Source organism: Erythrolamprus reginae, chromosome 1 (assembly GCF_031021105.1).
Source record: "Erythrolamprus reginae isolate rEryReg1 chromosome 1, rEryReg1.hap1, whole genome shotgun sequence".
NCBI lineage: Eukaryota > Metazoa > Chordata > Lepidosauria > Squamata > Dipsadidae > Erythrolamprus > Erythrolamprus reginae.
The window spans coordinates 245,364,024-245,388,584 of NC_091950.1; the positions used below are offsets into that span (position 1 = coordinate 245,364,024).

Genomic DNA, 24,561 nt, shown 5'->3' on the forward strand with positions numbered 1-24,561 from the left:
TGGATTGGATTGCCTTTTAACAATGCCAGGGGAACCAACAACAATAAAAGGCTGCTAAGAAACCTTCCTAGTGTTGTATGAAAGCAGAAGTAATAATGTTCTTCATTAAGGAACTTTGCACTGCTTCTTTGCTTCATTAAAAAAATAATACCTTATCTCTGTGATGCAAATTCATTCTCTAAATGAATCTTAAGTTGCCTTGCACAAGTCTATTGTGCATTTCATTTGTTAGATAGGGGAATAAGCATACTGTTATGTATCCATCCACACGCACCACAATAGATGTGCCAAATTTACTGTAATAAAGATCCATGGATAAGACTGTTCAATACAATGCAACAAACTAGGATCATTTATTTTTTTATTTAATTCAACTTCTATACTGCCCAATCCTAATGGGACTTAAATTAAAGCTAGAGATCAGATTTACCGTAACAAAATCAAAATGTGCCTTCAGGGCTCACTTCATGCTTATGAAGATCCGAATAGATTGGTCACTGTCAGGTATGCTCCAGATTCCATTTAAGTAACAGGTTCTTGCAACATAAGCAAAAGTTAAGCATTTATCTACACCCCAGACATTTTTTCCTACTTATTACATTCTACAGATTTCAGTTAGCATCTAGGAACCACATGGCTACACCAATCTTCACTTGATGACCGGCAACTGTCACTAACAGGTTAAGTAGATCACTGACACATGACTTCCAATCTTATTTCTGACCTCTATTCATTCTGCTTGCCAGAAACTGGCTATGAAACGTGTAAATAGCAATTGTGTGATACTCCAACAGATGTAATTTCTTGCGGTTGGTGTCCAAATCTTGATCATACTGGAGACAGTGGAAGTTGTAAGTCCAAGAACCAGTTGTAAAGTTACTTTCTCAGTATTATTGTAATGGTCTCTAAACAAGGAAATTGTTAAGCAAGAACTAGCTGTATAATGAAAAGCCAGTTTGGTGTAGTGCAATGATTAAGGCATCGAGCTAGAAGCCAGGAGGCTATGAGTTCTAATTGTGACTTAGGTATGAAGCCAGCTAGGTGACCTTATTTATTTAAAACATTTGTACAACTACCCATCCTGTAATAAACTTTGGGGCAGCTATATTTGTATAGCTACAAAAACTTATTACAACTATAAAATCGGGCAATGGCAAACCACTTACCAAGAAAAGTGCAGATATTTGTCCAGGCAATTGACTTGAAAGTGCACTAATGCACATGCATCTGCTCCATAAAGATGTTCAACTTTCTTGGCAGTCGGGTTTCGCCACCCTTCCCATGGTTGCCATTTTTGCACATGCTTTTAAATGCAGCACAAAGGATGTTGTCGATTACCACTTTTATCAGAGCAAGTTGTATTTGTTCAAAATCTTTCTTTTTGTTTAGCACATTTGCAAAATTGTATAGAACAGCAATGAAGATTTATGCTTTTTGAGACACACATTGAGGTGAAAGAAACCCAAATTTCTGTCTCATTTGATAAGGAGAGTACCAAAGAAGCACAAAGTGCAATATAACTATTTATTTGGATTCTGCAATATTACATTCATATACATTACCACTTGTGGGAACTACCTGTGAATTTTTTTAAAAAAATGCAACTTAGGTCTACAGCAGGAATGGGAGCTAGGAATATGACTGGGGCAAGGAAAACGGAATTTATACACAAACTACTTGGTCAACTGAGAACAATTTATTAATAGGGAATCAGATTTCCTGCAAGGAAAAAGATATTGGACAGAGCAGAAAGCCTACAAAAACAATGCATGGAGTATCCACGTTGTCTTATGGTGGCCGCTATATTAAAATAAGTCACATTTTTAAATATTAAAGCTAAAATGTAGATCTGCTGATACTTTCCCAAATAAATTGTCAGCTGATGACCACAGATCCCAATATCATCTCTTTCCAGAAGCAGAAACCTGTTTCCAGAGGAGACTCCATTATTTAAGGATGGAATTCACAATTCAGCAACAATGAATTCTACTCCCACTCTGAATTTGAGACATGGTTTCTAGACCTTCAGATTAAACAGGTCAATTCCTTCTGCTCAGAAGTAAGATTGCCAGGAATTCTCAGTAAAAACTGTCTCTGGCCTCTAAAAGTTACCTTGCATTAATTTTTTTAATCAGATAGCAATTTGACTAAATTTATACATTTCAGAAAGTATGTATAGAATACTGCAAAAACACAGTAAGACATAAATCAGTCCACAGCTGCTCAGGAAAGTCCTTTGGCTATGAAGCTGTGGAATAGTGTCCTCTTTCTGTTCCAGTCTACACAAGACTGCAATTTATTGCTTTTCCTCCTTCTGATCCCCGGAGCTCCCTGAATCATGTGAGCCAGAGCCTTGTGAACTTCCAGAACCCTCTCGCTCTGATGCCATCTGTGAAAAGAAGAAAGTATGGTATTGTTTCAGTTTTGGGTGTGTCCTTCTGCCCTAAGGAACAACTCAGAAGGTGGGAAAAATCACCGCAACCAACATTCCTTTCTGAAGAGTATTAAGTTTGGGATCTTCTAATAACAGAATGAAGGCACCTGCATTTAGGTGGTACTACTATCACAGAAACATTCCACAATCTTGAAACAGAATTCAGACTTTAAGACAAATGAGTGTTTTAATATTTTAGTTAGACAACTGACCACTGATTTAAATACAAGTGAAGAAAATGGCTAAGATAGAAAGGATGTTGGGAGTTGCAATTTAGCAACATCTGGAGGGATACAGAGGCCTCAAGACCACAGGGACCAAATATATGAATGTTCAGTATTACATTAACTATCATGCTGAAAAGGATTGTTTCTACTGAGTGATATGCAACCTTCCAAAAAAGAGATATTAATTTTTTTTGAAACTGGAAATATTTTAAAATCTGTGAACATATGCAAGTCAATAACCTGTAAGCACATTTAATGTTACAGCACTGCTATGGTTCTTACTTTCCCAGCAAAAGTATCTCTAAATGCCTCCATCTGATAGTATGTGCTGAAAATGTGTAACTCACTGCACAGAATATGTACAAAAGAATGCAATAACTAAAATGCTTATTCGGTGGTATTATTTATGTGTCCTGCCATGCTGTGCAAAATCTTACACAGCAAAAAAATAAATATTTATTTTAAGAATCATTAGTTACATGTGATTTGCTGAATAAATTACTGGCTGGGTTTGCAGAACAGATGGGCCTGTACAGCATAATGAGTCAAAATCAGACATGTTAACTAATGATCAAGGTAATGGACTTAGAGGAGAAAGAATTAAAGTTTATTAACACAAGCTTAGGTTCTTAGAGAAAATGTGAGATAACTACTAAATTTTAAAAGCTTTGCTGGCTGAGGAATTCTGTGAGTTGAAGTCCACAAGTCTTAAAGTTGTCAAGGTTGGAGACCCTTGGTTTAGCCTATAAGGACTTAGCAGTGCATTGGCTGTGTTTACATTTCCTTCATTCATTTAGCTGTTCCTTTTTAAGGTCATTGGCACGTATTTCTGTGATGTGAAACTGGGTCCTTCTCTGCCCAGACAGATACTTCTATATATGTTGCCCTCTTACCTTTTTGTAGGCCATTTCAAAAAGTTTCAGGGACGCTTGTTGCAGGGTCATTGCTGCCTGCCGGATGTTTTCACCTGTTTCACTATCTTTACGAGCCAGTAAGTCTCGCATTTTTGCAATTTCCTCCTTCAATTTGTTGCACTATAAAGGAATTGCCAAAAAAAATAAAAAAATTACAGCTTTCAATGGAATATACAATAGCATGTAATTTACACTATTAGCAAGACACAATCAACTTATGTAACTTTAGAAGGCCACACAACTGATGAGGAAGTGTCACAGATTTGTTCACAATAGGAGACTTCAGAAATAAGAATTATTCGCCAACCCGTATCTACTAATATTCTGATATGAAGCTAGTCTCCATTTAGTTTTTCCAGTTGATTACTGCAGCTCCAAACAGTTGGAAAACATGTTTGTGAAAGGGAAAACATAACATAAAATGTAAATCTAATTACTTTCAATATCCCACAACAGTAACATCCGTAATAGATTGTTGGGTTGGATATTAGATGTATCGTCCGGATTAGATGATATTTGGGTGCATGACTTGAAGGAATTTTATTAATCAATTTTATATAGATGCCTATTCACCAAAGGCAACTCTGGACCTTTTAGGAGTATTTTCTTCTATAGCACACAAAGTTTTTCTTGACATACAAGGTTTTACCAGGCAAAACCCAAGGACCATTGCAAGACAGAGAAAGGAACCATCATTCTTCATGTTTAAAAAGGAGCACAAAGCCACCCAATCTCAGCATGTGCAGAAAATGGAGGATGGGTTCAAAGCAGGCAAGGTTTCTTTGCAAAACTGTTGACCATTATAGGAAGATTTGGAGGTCACATAGCCTGCAGGATGGAAACTCTCTGCTCCCAACTTCATCCTAAACCTTGGGTACAAGGTAAGAGGCTGGAAAAATACAGCTGCCTTCATAAATCTAAGCATTTGGACATATGGCATCTTGAGCAATATACAACAGAAGCCTCTGGTGTTCCAATCTGAAGAGAATAAGCATTGATGCCTAATGCAGACAACCTGTTACATTATAATGTGTAAATACTATTTAACAAGAATGGAATTAATGTTTGTATTTATATTCATTGAAGAGATTATCAGAAAGTAAGAAGGCACACAATGGGAATACATTGGTCAATTTGGATAGCACAATTGTGGCTGCCTGTGCTTTGGATGTATATTTCCCACAGTGTACTTGCTTACTCCTTTGTAATCCTTTCTCTCCAGTCTCTCTGCTCTGCAAGGGGGGAACGGGGAGAAAAACTGGTTAGGCACAGGGCAACATGTATAGTGATTATGTGACTGAGGAATATTGCAGAAGTTGTTAATGTGGACATTATGGGGAAAAAATTAACAAATTAGTGATAATTTCCTAAAATGCATTTACAAAACAAATTTATAAAGGTAGACTTACTTAAAACATGCCCAATCAATGCAAAACATCCGTGTATGTTCATTTTAGATTTTAAAATACCTTTATAAAAAGGCAGCATGGTAGACCTACCTCATCCGCAGGCAATTGATCTTTAAATTCTTCCATCTTGGTTTCTGTGTCATGGATTATTCCTTCAGCCATGTTTACAGCTTCAACACGTTCCTAAAGAAAACAATAACTTTGTTAAACAGAATATAAAAACCAATTTGTACTAGCTAAACATCTTACCAATAAGATACTTATTATATGTGCACAGTGAATGAACTCTTGAAAGAGAAAACAAAACTATCTAAATATGGCAAACACACATTCCATTGAAAGAAATGTTTGCATATTACTAACTTTACCATTAGTTTTTCTTTTCTGTACCTGCTGAATGGGGGAGTCATTAAGGGCCACAAAGGAAAATAACTTTTCAAGAAAAAAAATTATCACTGATTATAGAAGGCATTAGAATTCGGTATAGGACGGTGATGGCGAACCGATGACGGGCGCCATAGGTAGCACGCAGAGCCACATTTGAGGGCACGGAAGGCACTGCCCTATGTGAATTCCAGCACGCATGTGCGTGCTAGTCAGCTGATTTTTGGGCTTCTTTTCGGTTGTTTTCGCTCACCCCAGGCTTCAGTGAAGTCTGTGCACATTTTCAGGGGGCAATGCAGGGGGTTGTGCACATGCAGGGGTGGGGGAGGGCATTGCTTTATGTGTGTGGGCACATGTGCATGCTATCGTGCACGCGCGCACACCTTTTTGGCACCCGAGCAAAAAAAAGGTTCACCATCACTGGTATAGGAGATATTTTGGACATTTTGTAAAAAAATAAATCCTAGGATAATTTAAGACAAATCCCAGCAACCGAATAGGTCCCACAGAGTTGGCCTTCTCTGGGTCCCGTCGACAAAACAATATCGTCTGGCAGGACCCAGGAGAAGAGCCGCCTCTGTGGTGGCCCCAGTCCTCTGAAATCAACTCCCCCCGGAGATCATGATTGCCCCCACCCTCCTTGCCTTTCGCAAACTTCTGAAAACCCACCTTTGTCATCAGGCTTGGGGAAATTGACATACCCCTAGCTGTTCCATTTCATGTATGGTTTGTCTGAACTGTATGATTGTTTTTTATAAGGGTTTTAAAATTGTTTTAATATTGGATTTGTATCTCATGTATTATTTGTTGTGAGCCACTCCAAGTCCTCGGAGAGGGGCAGCATACAAAATCTAACAAATTATTAATTATTATTATCATCACCACCACCTACAAGATGGCACACTGTTTTTGCTTTGTATGGATAAATATTAGGGCTAAATAAATCTGGGAGTGTATAGAAAAATATTTGTAGGAGAAAACCTATGCTAACTAGCATGGAAAATAGCACCAATTTCTTCAGTTCTTTGTCTGATTCACAGATTCACCTTCTTTAAAAGCAGTAACTATAGCAACCCAGTTTATAATTTGTGTTGCATTCAACGTCTGTATGAAATATATGAATTGAAAGCAGTTCCAGACCACTGAAAGAATATTTCAAAGGGATGGAGCTTAGCTTTTTTCATATTGTGATAATCAGAAATTTGAAGGCTCTTAAAGTCACATAACTTGATTTTCTCTATATGTTGCTTTGTTCATATGTGTCAACACAATTTGGGGAAGAAATATTATAGCTAAGAAGCTTGTTGTGATGCCAAAGTATATTCCTAAAGCATGGAATTTGCCATACTATGTGGAATTCTGGCTCTGCAATGCCAGACATAACCAAGATTCACTTTCAGATTATTTTAACATCTTTCTTCCCTATACAATTGGGTTTTTCCCGTTATTGTAGTCTTTTTAAAAATTTCATCATTTTAAAAAGAACATTCTTTAAAAGTCAAGCTAATAGAAACCAAGGTGTTCTTAATTCGTACAAATGCTGTGCAATTGATGTTAGCACAGAAACTATCCTCCAAAGCTTTTATCTGAAATAAATTTCAGGCCAATAAGCTGGAGACCATCTTGGCAACATTACCTTTTTCCGCCTGTCTTCTTCTGCATATCTTTCTGCATTTTTTACCATGTTTTCAATATCATCTTTACTAAGACCACCAGAAGACTGGATCACAACTATAGGAAGGTAAAACAATTTCCTTTTAACAGAATGCAATTATTGAACAAATTCAACATGCAACAAGCAGCAGGATTGAAATATTTCTTATTAATGGATCACAATCATGGACCTCCAAGACGTAGCTCAATATTTAAATCATAATTTCTTTAAGCCTTTGGGGACCCCCAGTAACTTTGCAGCCCCCTAGGGATTTGTAGATCACAGGTTAAGAACCACTGTACAATATTCCTGCCAGTCTATGATTGTACAATGTAAAGTAAGTAAAATATTGCTAACAATTCCTTTATCATTTTAGCATAGACATTGGCTTTTGATACTAGGTGTCATATAGTCAAGGTAGTCCAATATGACAATAAGGACTGTAGAATTCGTTGTTAAGAAGTGTATTAAGTTAATCAACATGGGGCTGTACCAATTTTGCAACCATTTTTGGTCAGTCATTGAGCAAATAACTCACAGTTATCAAGTAATCATGTGACCATGACTTGTGACTTTCAGGCATTGACCTTGCTTTTTAGAATGTCTGGGAAGGTTATCACATGACTGCAGGGCAATCACAAGTGTGAGGTGGTTGCCAAGTACCCAGATCATGAATATGTGACCGCAGAGACACTGATGAACTTAAGTGCAAGGACTAATCATAACTCACTTTCTTCAGCACTATCATAACTTCAAGCAGTTGCTAAATGAATGGTAATTAAGCAAGGTCTACCTGTATTGTTTGGTTGCCATCTTTAAGAGCGCTATCTATAATTTCAAAATTACACCGTTTATCTACCCCAATGCTGTGCTCAGTCAAAAATCTTCCACATACTATTCAGAATGATGTGTTGATAATTGCATCATAGCACACACAAAGCTGATCCTGGCCAAGTGCTAAAACTCAAAGATTGTAGTAAGCATTTCTAGAAAAATGGAAATTTGGCAGAAAATGCAATGATAAAATATTACTAAATTTTGGCAATTTACTGCAATAAAGTCTGCTAGATTTATCTTCTTAGCTGGCTTTTGCAATAGTAGGCTCTCAACAATGCCCTTTAGTCTTCAAAGCAACAATCCAAGTACTCACTCTGTTGTTCTCGTCCTGTACCTTTGTCTTTTGCGGATACATGAACAATTCCATTTGCATCAATGTCAAATGTTACCTCAATCTGGGGCACTCCCCTTGGGGCTGGTGGAATCCCAACCTGAAATTACAAGGTACACTGCTGTTGACTTAGAGAAAACCCATTGGTGTAACAACTCTGTCTTTCCAAGCAAACTAAAGTGAAGTTACTGGTACAAAAAAAGCAAAACATTTAAGAAATCTGAAGAGAAACCACAGTACAGTGGTACCTCGAGATACGAGTTTAATTCGTTCCGGACCTGGGCTCTTAAGTCGAGCAGCTCTTATCTCGAACGACTTTTCCCCATAGGAATTAATGTAAATAATTTTAATTGGTTCCAGCCCTCAAAAAACTCACAAAGTTAGTCTAAATTATGCAGAAAGACATGTTTTTAATGAAGAAATGTACATGTACATATAAATGAATAATGAAGTTTCTTTCACTTAACTTGTAAACTTTCTTAAACTTTTAAATTTACATATGTTCAACTTCTCTGCCACCCAATCCTGTAGGACAGAGGTCCCCAACCCTTTTTGCACCAGGGACCGGCTTTAAGCGATCAAGAGAGGAATGGGTGAATGAATGGACGGAGGGTGGGAAGGAAGGAAGGAAAGAGGGAAGGGACAGGAACAGAGGAAGGAAGCAAGGAAACTTATGAAAGGGGAGAGTAAGAGAGGAATGAGTGAAGGGAGGGAGGGAGGGAAGAAGGTGGGAAGGAGAAAGAAAAGAAGAAATAGAGGAAGGGAAGGTAAAAGAGAGAAAGAAAAAGAGCAAGAAAGAAAGAAAGAAAGAAAGAAAGAAAGGGGGAAGGGACAGGAACAGAGGAAGGAAGCAAGGAAACTTATGAAAGGGGAGAGTAAGAGAGGAATGAGTGAAGGGAGGGAGGGAGGGAAGAAGGTGGGAAGGAGAAAGAAAAGAAGAAATAGAGGAAGGGAAGGTAAAAGAGAGAAAGAAAAAGAGCAAGAAAGAAAGCTGCAAGCACCCCCCCCCCGAGCCCCCCAGGCCGGCTGCAACCTTTTAAAACGCGCGCCGCTTCGCAGCTGTCTCCTGAAGCCGAACGCGGAAGTTAGCGTTTGGCTTCAGGAGACAGCTCCTTGGCGCTTGTATCTCGAATTTGGGCTTGTAAGTAGAACAAAAATATCTCTCCCCTCCCAGCTCTTATCTCGAGTTGCTCTTAAGTAGAGCAGCTCTTATGTCGGGGTTCCACTGTACTCTAAAACAAAAGTTATCTTTATCACTACATATTTCCTTACAATTCTAGTAGTTGTGCTTACTCTAGATGCCTTTCTAGCACAAGATTCTATAATTTACATGAAAAATGTTATCAGAAAAACATCATGAGCTATATGCATTCTATAACAGTGAAGAATTTTTTCTTTAACCAAATTATATTGTAGCAATCTATTTCCATACTTACCTGCCAAACCTAATAATTTAAAGAAATTTAAACAAAGAATGTTCATCAAATATTCTGTCCTGTTCTTTGTGTTTTAATAGGAAAAGTAAAAATTACTTTCTTTTCATTCAGGATTATTTTTGATTAAAAAATACATTCAGCAGAATTCCAACATACCAATGTGAACTGGCCAAGTAGTTTATTGTCACCAGCCATTTCCCGTTCACCCTGATGAACTTTGATCTCTACTTGAGTCTGTCCATCAGCAGCTGTAGAAAATACCTGTGGAAGCAAAGCACATTTCATTTCACTAATGCTATTTAACTTTATCATATAACTAACATGATACGGTAATTTCCTGCCAGGAACCTCAGTACCTGCGCCATGAACTGCTAGAGTACAGGAAATGCCAGAAAAACTTGAAGTCACAAGCACCGTTCCCTGTAGGCTGCGCACGTGAGCGCGCGCGCACCCCAAAATACCGGGCCGCGCGCCCTTTCCCACGGGCGTACAGTCCCCATTTTCCATGGGCGCGCAGTCCCGCGGGGGGGGGGGGGGGGCGCCGGCAGCAGAAGGGAAGGGAGCCGCAGTCGCCCCTGCCTCCCCATGTTGCTTCCGGCCCCCTCGGCCTTTCGTCACTGCCCCCCGCCCGATCCGCCCCCTCTGCTCCGCCGCCGCCTACTACCTTTGGGTGCGGCTCCTCCGCACCCGGAACGCACGCCTTGCCCGTCTCAGTCCCTTTGCTGAGAGCACTTTCATCCCGGGCTCTCAGCAAGGGGGTTGCAGGAGAGGCGGGGCAGGTTGCGCACGCTCCCTATCTCCATACCAGGCCACTCGGAACATTCAAAATAAGAAAAACTTTCGCCAGCGAAGGCTTTTCTTATTTTGAATGTTCCGAGTGGCCTGGTATGGAGATACGGAGCGTACGCAACTGCGCGCGCGCCCCTGACATTGAATATCACCTTCGCCAGCTTCTGCTGAGAGAACGCCTGCCGGCGAAGGCTTTTCTTATTTTGAATGTTCCAAGTGGCCTGGTATGGAGATAGGGAGCGCGCGCAATGGCGCGCGCCCCCCCGACATTGAATATTACCAGCCTCCGCTGAGAAGAACGGAGAGAGAACGAGAGTGAGTGAGAGCAACAGACAGCAAGATAGAGAGAAAGTGAGAAAGAGAGAGAGATAGCAAGAGAGAGAACAAGAGAGAGAGAAAGAGTGTGAGAAAGAAAACAAGAAAGAGTGAGAGAGAGAGAGAAAGCAAGAAAGGGAGAAAGTGAGAAAAAGAAAGAGACCAAGAGGGGGAAAGAGAGAGAAAGAGAAAGAAAGAGATGAGAGAGAAAGCAAGAGAGAGAGAGAGAAGAGTGGAAGGAAGAGATAGAGAGAAATGATAGAAAAAAGGGGAGAAAAGAGAAATGAGAAAATGATTGAGGCAGAGAATGACAGGAGAGAGAAAGAGAGAGAAGTGACTAGCATATGGTAAAAGCACTTAAATAATAACAGAGAAAAAAAACCCAGCCCTCACCTGTTTTTATTAATAGTTATGTTTTTGGTTTTGCTCGTTGATTTAGTTTTAATAGTAATGGATTTTGGTTTTTTTTAATTATTAATTTCTTTTAATAAAAGGGATTTTTTTCTTATTTATTTATTTATTATTCTATGCCGCCCAGTCCCAAAGGGACTGTCGCTCAGACACTATACTTTTCCGCCCACACCGAAAAAAAATTAGAGGGTACATTGGTCACAAGTGCCACACAACCCCCATATGAATCCATTTCAGGAGTTTGACAACCTGTTGCAGCCTTCTGCAGTCATATCCTTTTTGCAATGTCTTTTATAATTTGTGGCAAAACACGCCAATTGGATAGATTAGGTTCAGACTCACAACCATGTAGTTTGCTTATCTACTGTGATTCACTTAATGACCACAGCAACTTGCTTAATGACTGTTGTAAACATACTCCTAAAACCCAGTTTCAACATGTTGTGACTCAACGTACAACCTGAACAACTCACCAAAATTCTAGACTCAAAATTATGGTTGTATGTTTAAGCCTATTTACAATGGCAGAATGGTTAGTGAAAGAGAGAATGGGGCAACAATGACAAAATGTAGATGACTTTCAAATATTTAGAAAATTTTTAAAGAAGGTATCTTCTCACCTGGCTCTTCTTGGTTGGGATAGTTGTATTCCTATTAATAAGCTTAGTGAAAACTCCACCTAGAGTCTCAATTCCCAGTGAAAGTGGAGTGACATCCAACAGCAGCACATCAGTGACATCTCCAGCCAACACTCCTCCTTGGATGGCAGCACCAATGGCAACAGCTTCATCGGGATTGACTGCTTTACTTGGAGAACGACCAAACATATCTTGTACAGTTTGCTGTACCTGTATGGATACATTGATGTTTATCAGCAATACAGCAGTAAAATGGTCACATGCCACAAAATATAGCAGGTGGATTCAGCACTTGAAAGGAGCAGGGAATTTGGAAGGTCTGATATAAAAGTATGCAAGACCATTGTAACAATCTACAGGTGTGTTCCATTTGCGGTGAAACAGGATAGATGTGGAATGTTTACTCTTTGATTTTGCAGTAAGATATGCTCAGAATAACACAAGTGCCATCCACAAAATTAATCCACATGAAAAAAGTATATAATAGATGGCTACATGTAAGAAGCTGCTTTAAATATCTTCCAGAATTTATACACTGAATAGAATGCTGATATGACAAAATCTCCCAGGAATTTTTTAAAAAAAATCTGAAGAAAATACAGGTAGCCCTCAAGATACAACTGTAATGGTACCTAGTATCTACCCGTTGCAGATGCATGTCGTGAGAGTTGCTTGGCAAAATATCTCAATTTACAACAACACCACACACCCCCCATCACTGTTCTCCCCAATTAATTGCTAAATACGCAGGTTTTTATGTGGAGAACGAGGTGTTCTCAATGATGGAGGTGGCCCTTGGGAGTCTAGCACAGACACAAGCCTGCCTCCCCTGGCCCTCACTCAACCCTCAAGATGCCTTGTGCTCCACTTCCTACCACGTGGCTCCTTACAGACCTTTCCCATTGCCACTGGGTTTTCCCAGGCCTTAAAAGTGATTCCCATCCCATCAAGTCAAAGACACCCCTCTTCGTTTACTTTTAAAGAGCTATGAGGCCTTCCAGAGCACTGGAATGGATTGCTTTTGTGTGGCTACATGGTATGGTACTGGAGGCATAAACATTTTGTCATACCTACAAAATGGCCACTGCCATTGGGCCACTTGTCATGCAGCCTGGGGACAAATTGCTTAGTTTTGCTGCCTTACTGATGTCTACACAGTCCTGCAGCAGCTTTCTGCAGTGTTCAGCAGATCCTGTTAAGCCAGCGAATTGAAGCAATTGTTTTGGAAGCTGCCATTTTTGTCCCAGTACTCAAGAGGTGGAATAAAATGGTAGTCGCCTCTGCACAGCCCACAGATATGTGCCCTGCCCTCCTCCTTCCATGAGGTCTAGAAAGCTCCAAAAGATAAGTGTGAAGATTGATGGGTGTGTGGGGAGCAGGCCTAAGTACTGTGGAATCATGGTAGGGTAGGAGAGGTGCAGAGATGCTGCAGTATCCTTGTGGTCATTTGTAAGGGCAAATGACCAACCCAGGAACACTGCACTTGTCATAACTTTGAAACATGGCCTTACAAAATTTGTGGCTGTCAGCTGGAACATTGAGCATTTATTTTTTGTAGACCCATTATCAAAGCTATCTTAGGTTTCAAATTTAGAAAGAGTAACAGTAATTCTGCAAAAACAGCAGAGTACCCCATATAAAGGGTTAAGGTTACGCAACCATCTCTACTGATTAACACATCTTTATTTTTTCTGGGGGGTTTTTAAAGCAAGCAAAGCATAGTCCAAAGGGCAATTGGCCAGATTTCAATGACAGGATCTTCAAGTACATCAAGTCAAAGGGGAATGATTGTACCTTTGGCATTCTAGTCATGCCACCAACCAAGATAACTTCTCCGATGTCACTCTTGCTAACTTCAGCATCTTGCATGGCTTTCTGACAAGGTGCTATTGTCCTTTTAATCAGATCTGCCACAATCCCCTCAAACTGAGATCGAGACAACTTCATATTCAAATGTTTCGGTCCTGAGGCATCCATTGTAAGGTATGGCAAGTTAATGTCGGTCTGCAATACAACATTACCAATCATTAGAAATAAGTAATAACAATTAGAATTAGAAGAATACATATTTGAAAAGTATGCTCTGATGCAGCTATTTGATTTTTTCCAGAATACACTGTTCCCAGATTGGTCCTTCATATCTTGCAAAGAATTATTGTCCTTAATGGATATGGCAGCACCCAAGTAGAAAGTTTCCTTCGAAAGCCAATTAATCGTCCAGAATATATTCTCATTTAAGTTAAGTATCTATGGGAATAATTCCTAATTCAGTACATTTTACTGAATGGCTATCATTTTTTCTCCAAAACTCAAAATCACAGCATTTATTATTGGATGCACAACACCATCTCACCCATGACCGCTATCAGCACTTCAACTTTCCTTTGAGTACAAGATAGTAAGGGGGGTGAGGGGATTAACTTTCCTGACATATATCTCTAAATAGTAATTTAACAACTTTGAAGATTTGTGATTTTGTCTATAGTATTACAACAGACATGAGTCTCAAAAACAATCAGTTCAGTGGTTGATATATGGTTAAAATTGAGTCAGTTTTAATAATTGGGAAATTGCAAGCTTTTCTGTTAAATAGTTGCAATCTCAAAGTGTCAATTGGGTCCAGGTATATCACTTGCGATATTGTCAGGAACACCCCGTAGAATAAGGAACAGAATCTCCATTTTCAGTTTAAGGTTTTCATTATTGATCTCTCTGCGGAAACATATTCATTTCCTTGCGAGGATTGATACAATCATGTGAAACAGTAATCTCTCGAGCAAAAGAAGATTCAACAATGTGGAAGCTACAGCATAAAAGGCCCGCCACTGAAGGTCCACCAAACATAGCTCATTTTCAGTTCCTCACCTGTACTGAAGAAGAAAGTTCACATTTTGCTTTTTCGGAAGCTTCCCTCACTCTTTGCAGAGCCATATTATCTTTAGTCAAATCAACCCCTGTCTAAAAATAAAATGACAAGTGTTGCAGTTCACTATCTTCTATGTAGTCTTGATTAAACACTAAATAAATCTAATTATTTGAATGAAAACTTAATACAGGGAATCTACAACTGGTCATACAATCAACATTTTTTTAAAAAAAAAATAGCTATTGAATTATACAAGCAATAAATAATGGAACAAATTGAATATAATAGTATGATGAAAAACAATTAGATATTTTGGTTAGATAAAACACAAATTCTGAAATATTAGTACCAGTGTTTTATTTTTCAAATTAAATTTGCACTTGAAAGAGTTTCCTGAAAATCAATTTAAAATATACAAAATGCTTACTTCTCTTTTGAATTCTTTTACTATATGCTGCAACAGGGCCTGGTCAAAATCTTCGCCACCCAAGAAAGTGTCACCATTTGTGGACTTGACCTCAAACACTCCCTTCTGAATTTCCAAGATAGAAATATCAAACGTGCCACCACCCAAATCATAAACTGCAATACTAAAAGGGGGGGAGGGGGGAGAGAGAGACATATATTAGCACCAAATCTACACATTAATAGACCATTCAGTTAATACTAAATTCTTCCAATATGATTTGTTCTATTGAGCTATATTTAGTCTTAGATTTTCAGAGTTCATCCATTATCATAGCAACTGAGAAACTGAGCTTAGAAGTTTCTATTTATGACACCTGATTTTGACAACAATGGCCTTCATTCTGCATAGAAAATGGTATGCAAATAGGTTCAACTCTTTTCTATCTTGTAAACATGGTCAGCTTCTCTCTATAAAATTGTATTACTTTGTTTGGTAAGTATAGAGGAATTTAACTGAAACTTTACCTGAAGGCCTTGCAATTCATTATATCATGTAGCTCTTAAAGAGTGCTCTTTATGTAAAGCTACTGAAGCTGGCAGCTAAAGGAATTAGCACATCTGCTGCTCCCGTAGGTAATACAAACTAATGAAGCGCACTCTCCCAAAAGCAAAACTGCTAAAAGCACGGGACTCTTGTATACTTACACTTTGTCTTCAACCTTATCTAATCCATAAGCTAGGGCTGCAGCTGTTGGCTCATTAATAACTCTCAAAACATTCAATCCAGCAATCTGTCCGGCATCTTTAGTGGCCTTTGAAAAAAACAGCAATCTATTAGGTATTGCTTGTTCAACCAAGGGAAAATCCAATACAAAGAGGTGAATCGAAATTATGCTTGCTTGTGCAAAGGAACCCTTTCTTCAGTTACCTTTCACCCACGGCTGATGCATCCTCAACCTACTCTAGAAAATTATCCAGATTATAAAACTATGCGTTTTACTTGTGAGAGGATGGAGAATTACGGATTATTTTCACTTATGGTTTATTTTAAATAAAAGTTTCTGATGCAAAGTAGGTTTTTAAGAGATGAAGTTGGATTGCTGTAGATGCAAGTTGTAATCTGACCTGTGTTCCTACATTTGCCTGAAAATTAGGTTTCCACCAACCTAATATACAGTATTTCTACAATTGGCAAAGCTGAGTTTGATTTTCTACAAATAGAGCATTAGAAACATATTTTTTTTCTGATTTAACCTCTTGTGGGAAGCTTTATCGCCTTTCCTTTAATGAAACAGTATTTATTTCAGTTTTTAATGGGTGAGCTTTAATTTTATCCTTAATTTGTTACATCTTCCTTAAATACTAATTTTAGGCAAAAAAAAAAGTAGGGTAGCAAGAATTGAATAAATGAAAATGAATGAATACCTACTGCCAAGTAAAGCAAGTTGCACAACATTCTGAGATCTGACAAAAATATTTCTAAAAAGGAACATATGTGGAAGTAACTATAAACATCTTCCTGATCTCTCTCCTTCCATCAAAAGAAATGAAACCCTAATTTCTGCAGTCATACCTGTCTCTGGGAATCGTTGAAATAAGCAGGAACTGTGATGACAGCATTTTTGGCAGGATGCCCCAGGTAATTTTCTAGAAGAGGAAGTATACTTTTAAGAGAGGTCACTATTAAGATATACTCAAAAATGTAATGGGTAGAAATATACAGCTATATTGTAGAACTTGGAACAGTGTTACAGATTTATTTAATATTTCATTTGACTAAAATTAAATGAAATTATAACAGCTTTTTAGGTTAAGGCTTCAAAAGTAAGATGCAAACAAAGCAATATTGATATCCACATTGCTCAGCATCAATAGAACACTTTGTGAAACTTATTTTAATTACAAAATCTGTTAAAATTTAAGAAAATTTTAGGCATGCAAGCCAATAAGAATAGGGTTCTGAATTCTCAGGCTAGCCCTGGGAGTCTTTTACTTGTATGTGCCAGAAACTTCCCCTAAAGTATGGTAGCATTTTATAGAGGAAAAGCAAGCTTTGTACAGTAAAAGCCAGTTCAAAACTGAGAATTGGATCTGGAACCTTGCTGGCAATCATTATAGCCAGCATTTCAGATTTCTTGGATCCTGGCAACAATATTTTATATTAATTATAATGTTGAGTTTGCCCTCAAAAACTACCCCAAGCGAAATATATGGGAAAGATACCAGTCAAAGTTACTCTGGATTTGCTTTTCCTTTGGAGGGGAATTAGAATCACAATGTGTTTTAAGCAGAAAGCAGAAAAGATGCCACACACCTTATAAAAAGGTTATAGGTCTCCATTTAGTCCTTCAGACAAATCATATATCATGAGTTTTCTGCTGCAAATCAAACTAACCGAACCCCCCAAAAAATCTAAGTGCGAATTTTGAACGGCATAAAAGAAACGTATCATATTTTACCCATCAGCAAGTTATTGGGGTTAGAAATGAAGCCTTAGATCCGTGAAAGCGAACCTATGGCACACATGCCAGAAGTGGCAACAGCATCTCCGTTGCTCTTCCTGGTTCCAGCATACAAACCAGCTGGTCTTCAGGTGCAAGGGAATGCTGGAAACCGGAAGAGCATATGTGTTCCGGGAAGATGATCTTCTAGTTTCTGGCACACACATGCGAATTGGCCAGCTGGTCCAGTGCATGCATGCTGGAAACCAGAAGACCAGGTGGCTGGTACACATGTGCATAATAGTAGAATCCTTCATTGGCCAAGTGTGATTGGGCACACAAGGAATTTGTCTTGGTGCATATGCTCTCAGTGTACATAAAAGAAAAGATACATTTGTCAAGAATCATGAGGTACAACACTTAGTGATTGTCATTCACTGGAATATCATCTTCCCTGTGTGCAGATGCACACTGGGTGGCTGATCTTCCGGTTTCCGGCACATGTACGTGCATACTCTCCCATTTCAGCATTCGATGCCGAAAAGGTTTGCCAACACTGCCTTAGATCAATCACAAAAATTCTGCTGTACAAACCTGAAGTCTCTTTCATCTTCATTAAAATAAAAGCACCAATCTGGCTTGGAGAATAGAGCTTTCCATGAGATTCTACCCAGGCATCACCATTGGAAGCACGTACAATTTTAAAAGGGACATTCTTGCTGAAATAACAAACGTTTTCCGACGGTTAGAGCATAGCACTTTGTGATAACACCTAGCTAATTCTGATCTTAAAAGCATAATCACAAGCAGACTAAGGTTAAGTAATTAAATTGAATAGTAATTAAAATCCCAGAGCTAAAGGCTAAGACAAGATTTTTTTCTTAGGCCATAGAATCCCAGATCAAGAGGCGGTGGGATGTCAGATGACAAGCCCTGTGCTTTCTGCTTACCTTAGCAATAAGGGGTTAAGGGGAACCTCTACACAGAGCATTCCAATGTTTAGTCAGAGGCTTTTTTTTTACACTGATCCTCTGTAAAGTACTCCTCCCATCACTAAGATAAGTTTTAGAAGGAGGGAGTTTTCACAAGAGACTACAATGTTTTTCCCTTTAGCCTCTTCCAGACTTCCCCACGTATGTCACACACCAGAAATCAAGCTTGAATCAAAAGAATATTTCTATTTAAAACTGTCACAATTTTCACAGAATTGGACTAATAGAATCCTTTGGTAAAAGATCACTATTAGTGGACTATAATATCTTAATATATGTATTACAACTTTAATATTAACCATAAATCCTAATATTAAATTTTCCATCAGTGAAAAAATAGCAAGCCAATATTATGTATCTTTATTAACTGTTTCCTTCTGATCTCCCACCCATAATACTTAGGGTTAAACATGTGGGTTTATAGAAATAGAGAATGGTTTTTAGAAAACTCAAATCCTATTTGTGAAAACCATGGTTCTAAAACAGAAAATAATATTCCCAATTCCTAAAATTATGAAGTTTGTACATGCCACCATGTCACTGAGATCATAATAATTTTTAATCTTTTAGCAGCTTCATATGAGTATCCCAACAAATCAGAGCATTATTGTAGATGAAACTTCATACTTCAGTTACTTTGTGAACAACTTTGGAATTATTTAACTCCCAAACCTTGTAAAATGCAGATCATGTGAAATACATGTAGGTATGCAGTTTACTTTTTCAAGAATTAAAAAACTCAAAATGTTTCCTCACATATCTTTCTGCACTTCTGCATCATCATATCGCCGCCCAATCAGACGCTTGGTTGCATACAATGTATTGTGAGGATTTGTTACTGCCTGTCTTTTAGCTGGCATGCCAACCAATCGCTCTCCAGCACTGGAAAATGCCACAACAGAAGGGGTAGTTCTGGCACCTTCTGAATTTTCAAGCACCTGCATAAGACAAAAGAATTAATCAATATGGGCAACAATAATCAAATTTATAAAAATCCTGAGTTGGATTAGCAATCTGATTTGACTCACTTTTGCCTGTTTCCCTTCCATGACTGCCACACAAGAGTTGGTTGTGCCAAGATCAATCCCAATAACTGCTCCTTTAATTGCTTCTGAGCTGAAAGGGAAATGTAAGGCAATTACACTTAAAAGGAATTTAACACCAATTTTATTTCCACTTGCAGAGTAAATGGTGTGTTTATCCTCTATTTCTAAAGAATTCAACCGAGATTTAAAAAAAAACATTTTAACCAATTACTACTGCCTTCCCCAACACAGCAATCTTTCAGATGACTATGGCTATAATTTATAGCCAATGTAGCTCTTGGTCATACCAAATGAAATATTAATACCAAAATTATCTGATGCCAACCAATAACAGCACCAAATTTATATCATTAACCACGATCTTCCAGTTTTGCTAACAAATAAAATTCTGCATATATTTGCATATGCATGGCTATGAAACACTCAAAATGTGTTAATACAGTACATTTAATATAATTGACAAAGAAATAAATACATCTGTCAAGCCTGAATTTGATTGGAGTGTGGGATTCTTTTGTATCCTTGCGCATTCTGACATGCATTCAGCTTGACATAGTTTGGAGCTGAAGGGGGGGATGGAGCCATCAGTCAAAACAGAATGTCTAAGTAATGGGTTAATCATATTCCAATGTCTGGCTGACCTGAGAATTGACCTCTGCTTGCCCAAACTTCATTATTCTCAGTAATACCAATGTCACCCCCATTCTCTTGACGTTTTGCAGAGAATGTATTAGGAACATGGCATAGGACCAGACTATCTCCGAGACCGCCTTCTGCCGCACGAATCCCAGCGACCGGTGAGGTCCCACAGAGTTGGTCTCCTTAGGGTCCCATCAACCAAACAATGCCGGCTGGCGGGACCTAGGGGAAGAGCCTTCTCTGTGGGGGCCCAACCCTCTGGAATCAGCTCTCCCTGGAGATTCGCACTGCCCCCACCCTCCTTGCCTTCCGAAAGAGTTTAAAAACTCATCTTTGTCGCCAGGCCTGGGGTTATTAGATCTTCCCCCTGACCAATGAATGTTTCTTAGTATGACTTGTTGAATGAATTGTTAATGGAAGTTTTTTTTAAATTAGAATTTTTAAGGATTGTTTTTTATATTAACTATTTTATACATGCCACTGCTTCCCAGGCAGCCTGTGCAGTTTCAAACCCTTTCTGAAAATTCAAATTTCCTGCAAAGATTTTTTTTTTGCAACTCTAGATTTTATGCTCCACTGCAGATATTACTTCCATTTTTATTCTTTTGCTCCATTTAATCCTTTATACATATTTCATATCATTTACAAAAACAACAATTTACACTGCATTTATACATTCCTAGTAGATGGCTTGCTGTTATGCTCTGCAAGTAGAATTGCAATCTCATTTTAGATGTAATTTATGGCCAATAGCCATAATCTTTTGATATTGCATTTATCTCCACAGACTTCAATAATCTGAACACCAGCAGAAACTGAAACTGATTTTTCAGTTCTCTTCTTGAATGTTTCTTGTTGGTTCATAATGGTAAAAGTTGTGGAAAATAGTAAGAAAATATACAAATGTACATTTTGGACTAATTCTATCAAATATATATTGATTCACGATTTCCAGTTCGCACTTCTCTCCCCTCCCTTTATTGCTGCCCATTTTTCTAATAGAACAGATTTTTTTTCAGTAGTGACATGGTTTTCAGGTTTTTTTCATCCACATATGAAAATGCTAAAAATTTATTCAGCCATATCATGAGGTTTACAAACCTTTCCTAAACAGCAACTATTCTTTATTTTAATACAAGAAAATCAGTTTGAGCTTTAATTTCATTACTTACGCATAATTCCTGCTTGCCACACTTCTGAGGATATCTTGACTTAAACCATTCCAGACAATCTATAAAAACAACAAAGCCAATTACATTGTATTTATAAAGAGCACTTTGCATTCTTCACTGATAATGTTGTCTTCTTCCAACATACTCCCATTCTTTATCTGCAAAACATGCCTCTCCTGAGGAGAGAATGCTATCTAAAAACCATTCAGTTGAGCAAGAACCTTCCTTCAACCCCTTGGAAAAGATATCAGTAAAATTGCTTATACTGAAATAAAAAGTGCAGTACAAAACCTGCTGATGTGCAGTCCTAGAAATAAAAAATAAACAAGTCCAAGCACATTCAAGAAAGAACCACAATATCAGTAGATCTGTGCTGTCACATAAAAAGATATACTTAAATATTTACAAAATGTGAGAGAGTGTACTCGCTTCTGGGATATATCGCAAATACATATACATTTTTATATAGACAAATATAGATACAGAGCGTGTTTCCCTGAAAATAAGATCCTGTCTTATATTTTTTTGAAACTTGAAAATAAGTCCTTAGCCTTATTGCGATGCACTCAAAAACCTCAATTTGCTTACTATCAGGGGATGTCTTATTTTGGGAGAAACAGGGTAGGTAGGTAGGTAGGTAGGTGATAGATAGATAGATGGATGGATGGATGGTTAGATATGATAGATTAATAGTTAGATATATGATAGATAGGATAGGTAGATAGATAATAGATAGATGATAGTAAATAGATATTAGTAGATAGATAGAAAATAGTAGGTAGATATAGATGATATATAGATAGATGATAGAGGGGTCATTCTTTGTCAAGCGGACCACATGAAATTGAAGCCTTATTTGAAAAGAAACCATCACAAAAACAGCATGATAGAAAAAAACCTGTGCTCTTTCTGATGAAGATGATTGAAGGTGATGAAACAGCTGTTTTCTCACTTTCAATCATTTTCATTTATATTTCATTAGAAACAGCATTATTTCCTATCATATATGTTGTTTTTGTGATGGTTTCTTTTCAACTAAGATTGCAAAAAAACACCTGGTCCATTCGACAAAGAATGACCCAGAGGGAGAAATAGAGGGAGAGATAGATAGATGATAGTAGATAGATAGATGGTAGGTAGATATAGATAATTGATGGGTGATTGATAGATAGATAAGAGGAAGAAATAGAGATAGATGATAGTAGATAGAGATAATAGTAGATAGATGAATGATAGATGATAGAGAGACAAATAGATAGATGACAGCAGGGGAGATAGAGAGATATAGATGATAGTAGATAGATAACAGTAGATAAATAGACAAATGGATAGACAGACAGATAGAATGAGAATATGAATATCTTTTCATTTGGGGGGGGGGGGGTGTAGGTGCTGCCTTAATGTAACTTTGCTGCCTCTAAAGTGGATTTTAAGTACAAAAGCGGTTCACCGGCCTAGTCATAATAGAATAGAATATAATTTTTATTGGCCAAGTGTGATTGGACACATAAGGAATTTGTCTTCGTGCATATGCTCTCAGCGTACATAAAATAAAATATACATTTGTCAAGAATCATGTGGTATAACACTTAAATGATTGTCTGCCTTCTGCCAAGATCATCTGCCTTCTGCCAAGCCCACTGAATGAAAGGGGCCGCTTCTCACCAGTTGAAAGCGGCAGCGGAGCACGTGGCTCCTTCCTTTACTAAGCAGCCGGCTGGACAGCAGCCTTTCCACACGGCGGGGAGCGGGGAATATTTCTAATCCCTCTTAAATCCCTGGTTCTTTCATCCACGCTGTCTTGCCTTCAGCGTCCTTGAATTCAGGGGCAACAACACAAATGATGAAACCCAGTTCTCTCTTCTTGTGGGAAAGAAAGCACCAGAGCCGGCAGGCCTTTCGTATAGAAGTCAAGTCAGCCCGGGCCTACTACAGTCTCCACACTCCTATCCTCTCTCGTTGCATAACGTGGTGGTGGAGAAATGCTCGACGTTTCTAACTCAAAGGCCGCAGTTCATTCAAATACTGTACATCTTGTTCTCTTTTAAAAAAAAAGACGGGGTGGAGGGAATCGCCCCTATCACGACCGCCCATGTGGGACCACAGAATCCCCCCCCCCCAAAAAAATATTGGAAAACAAAACAACCGCCGCCGCCGCCTTCCTATTTTGCCCGGAGGAGCAAGGGATCTCCAACCTTGGCGCTTTTAAGACTTGTGGGACTTCAACTCCCAGAGTTCCTCAGCCAGCAAAGCTCCAGATAGCAAAGCAAAGATGGCTGAGGAATTCTGGGAGTTGAAGTCCCACAAGTCTTAAAGCGGCCAAGGTTGGAGACCCCCGATTTAACGAGCTACTGGTAAAAGGAGACGGATCCATTTTATGAGGGGGGGAGGGGGGTGTTCTTTTATTATTATCTCTTCTTGGCATCGATGCAGTGGAAATTATCCTGGCCTCCTGACTGTAAAAAAAAAAATCACGGCACGGCCAAGATTTAGTCCAAGCGGCAGCGGTCACCCGTTTGACACAAGGCTAACAGACACACAAGAAAGGGACCGTTTAAAAAAGAAAATGGGGTGTGTGTGTTTCCGGCTCCGAAAGCCCTTGACGCCCTTCTGCCGGGAAAGGAACCGACAACTGCCTTTATCCCCCTCAAATCACCACCCCTCCCACTCCGGAGGGTCTTACCTGGGCGGACCCCGGGACTCCCCCTCCCCGGCGCAGAACCAGCACGCGGGCAGCGCTCAACATGGTGGCAGTAAGGAGAGCGAGCGAGCAAAGGCCGCGGAAGAAGCCGAGCAGCGGGAAAAGGAACCACGCGCGCGCCGCCGACTACGGCTTTCTGGAAGTCTCCAGCCCACGTGGGTATAAAGAGAAAGAGGCGTGACCCGTAGGGGGCCTTTCTTTGGAGTTATAGGTGTCCGAATCAGGCGCCCGATAAAAAAAATAAGCCGTCAGAGAAAACCCCCGGGGAAAGTAGATTTCCCGGGACTTGAGATTTTAAGGCGGTGTATCTTTTCCCCTTTCTTTTTTCCCCACGTTAAATCCTTAACCTTAACCGTCCCACAAATGACGCTTATCCGACAACAGGCTTTTTCGAGACCAGCTTTACAGGACGGGAAGACCCCAAGCTTCAAGGTCAGAAAGCGGAGATTGGGTGGATAAGATGCCTTAACCGGAAGGCGAGGGGACGGCTCGCGCGAAGCTTTGACGAGAATTAACC

The 24,561-nt window shown here is 39.0% G+C and overlaps 1 protein-coding gene and 1 non-coding gene across 2 annotated transcripts; both read right to left on the bottom strand.

Moving 5' to 3' along the window:
• Nucleotides 1-1,510: 1,510 nt before the first annotated feature.
• Nucleotides 1,511-24,561, bottom strand: HSPA9 (heat shock protein family A (Hsp70) member 9). The gene is made up of 17 exons (XM_070732700.1): nt 24,027-24,561; nt 21,344-21,402; nt 19,515-19,602; nt 19,243-19,424; nt 18,089-18,213; nt 16,627-16,700; nt 15,759-15,865; nt 15,073-15,235; nt 14,645-14,737; nt 13,574-13,783; nt 11,762-11,989; nt 9,783-9,887; nt 8,173-8,290; nt 7,005-7,099; nt 5,075-5,167; nt 3,555-3,695; nt 1,511-2,389 (listed from the first exon to the last, which is right to left on the bottom strand). Exons 1-17 carry the CDS (start codon nt 24,087-24,089, stop codon nt 2,297-2,299), a joined length of 2,037 nt encoding a protein of 678 aa, XP_070588801.1. The 5' UTR covers nt 24,090-24,561; the 3' UTR covers nt 1,511-2,296.
• LOC139158287 (small nucleolar RNA SNORD63) lies at nt 7,890-7,954 on the bottom strand. The gene has a single exon (XR_011557675.1). It is a non-coding gene; the product is annotated as a small nucleolar RNA SNORD63 (small nucleolar RNA).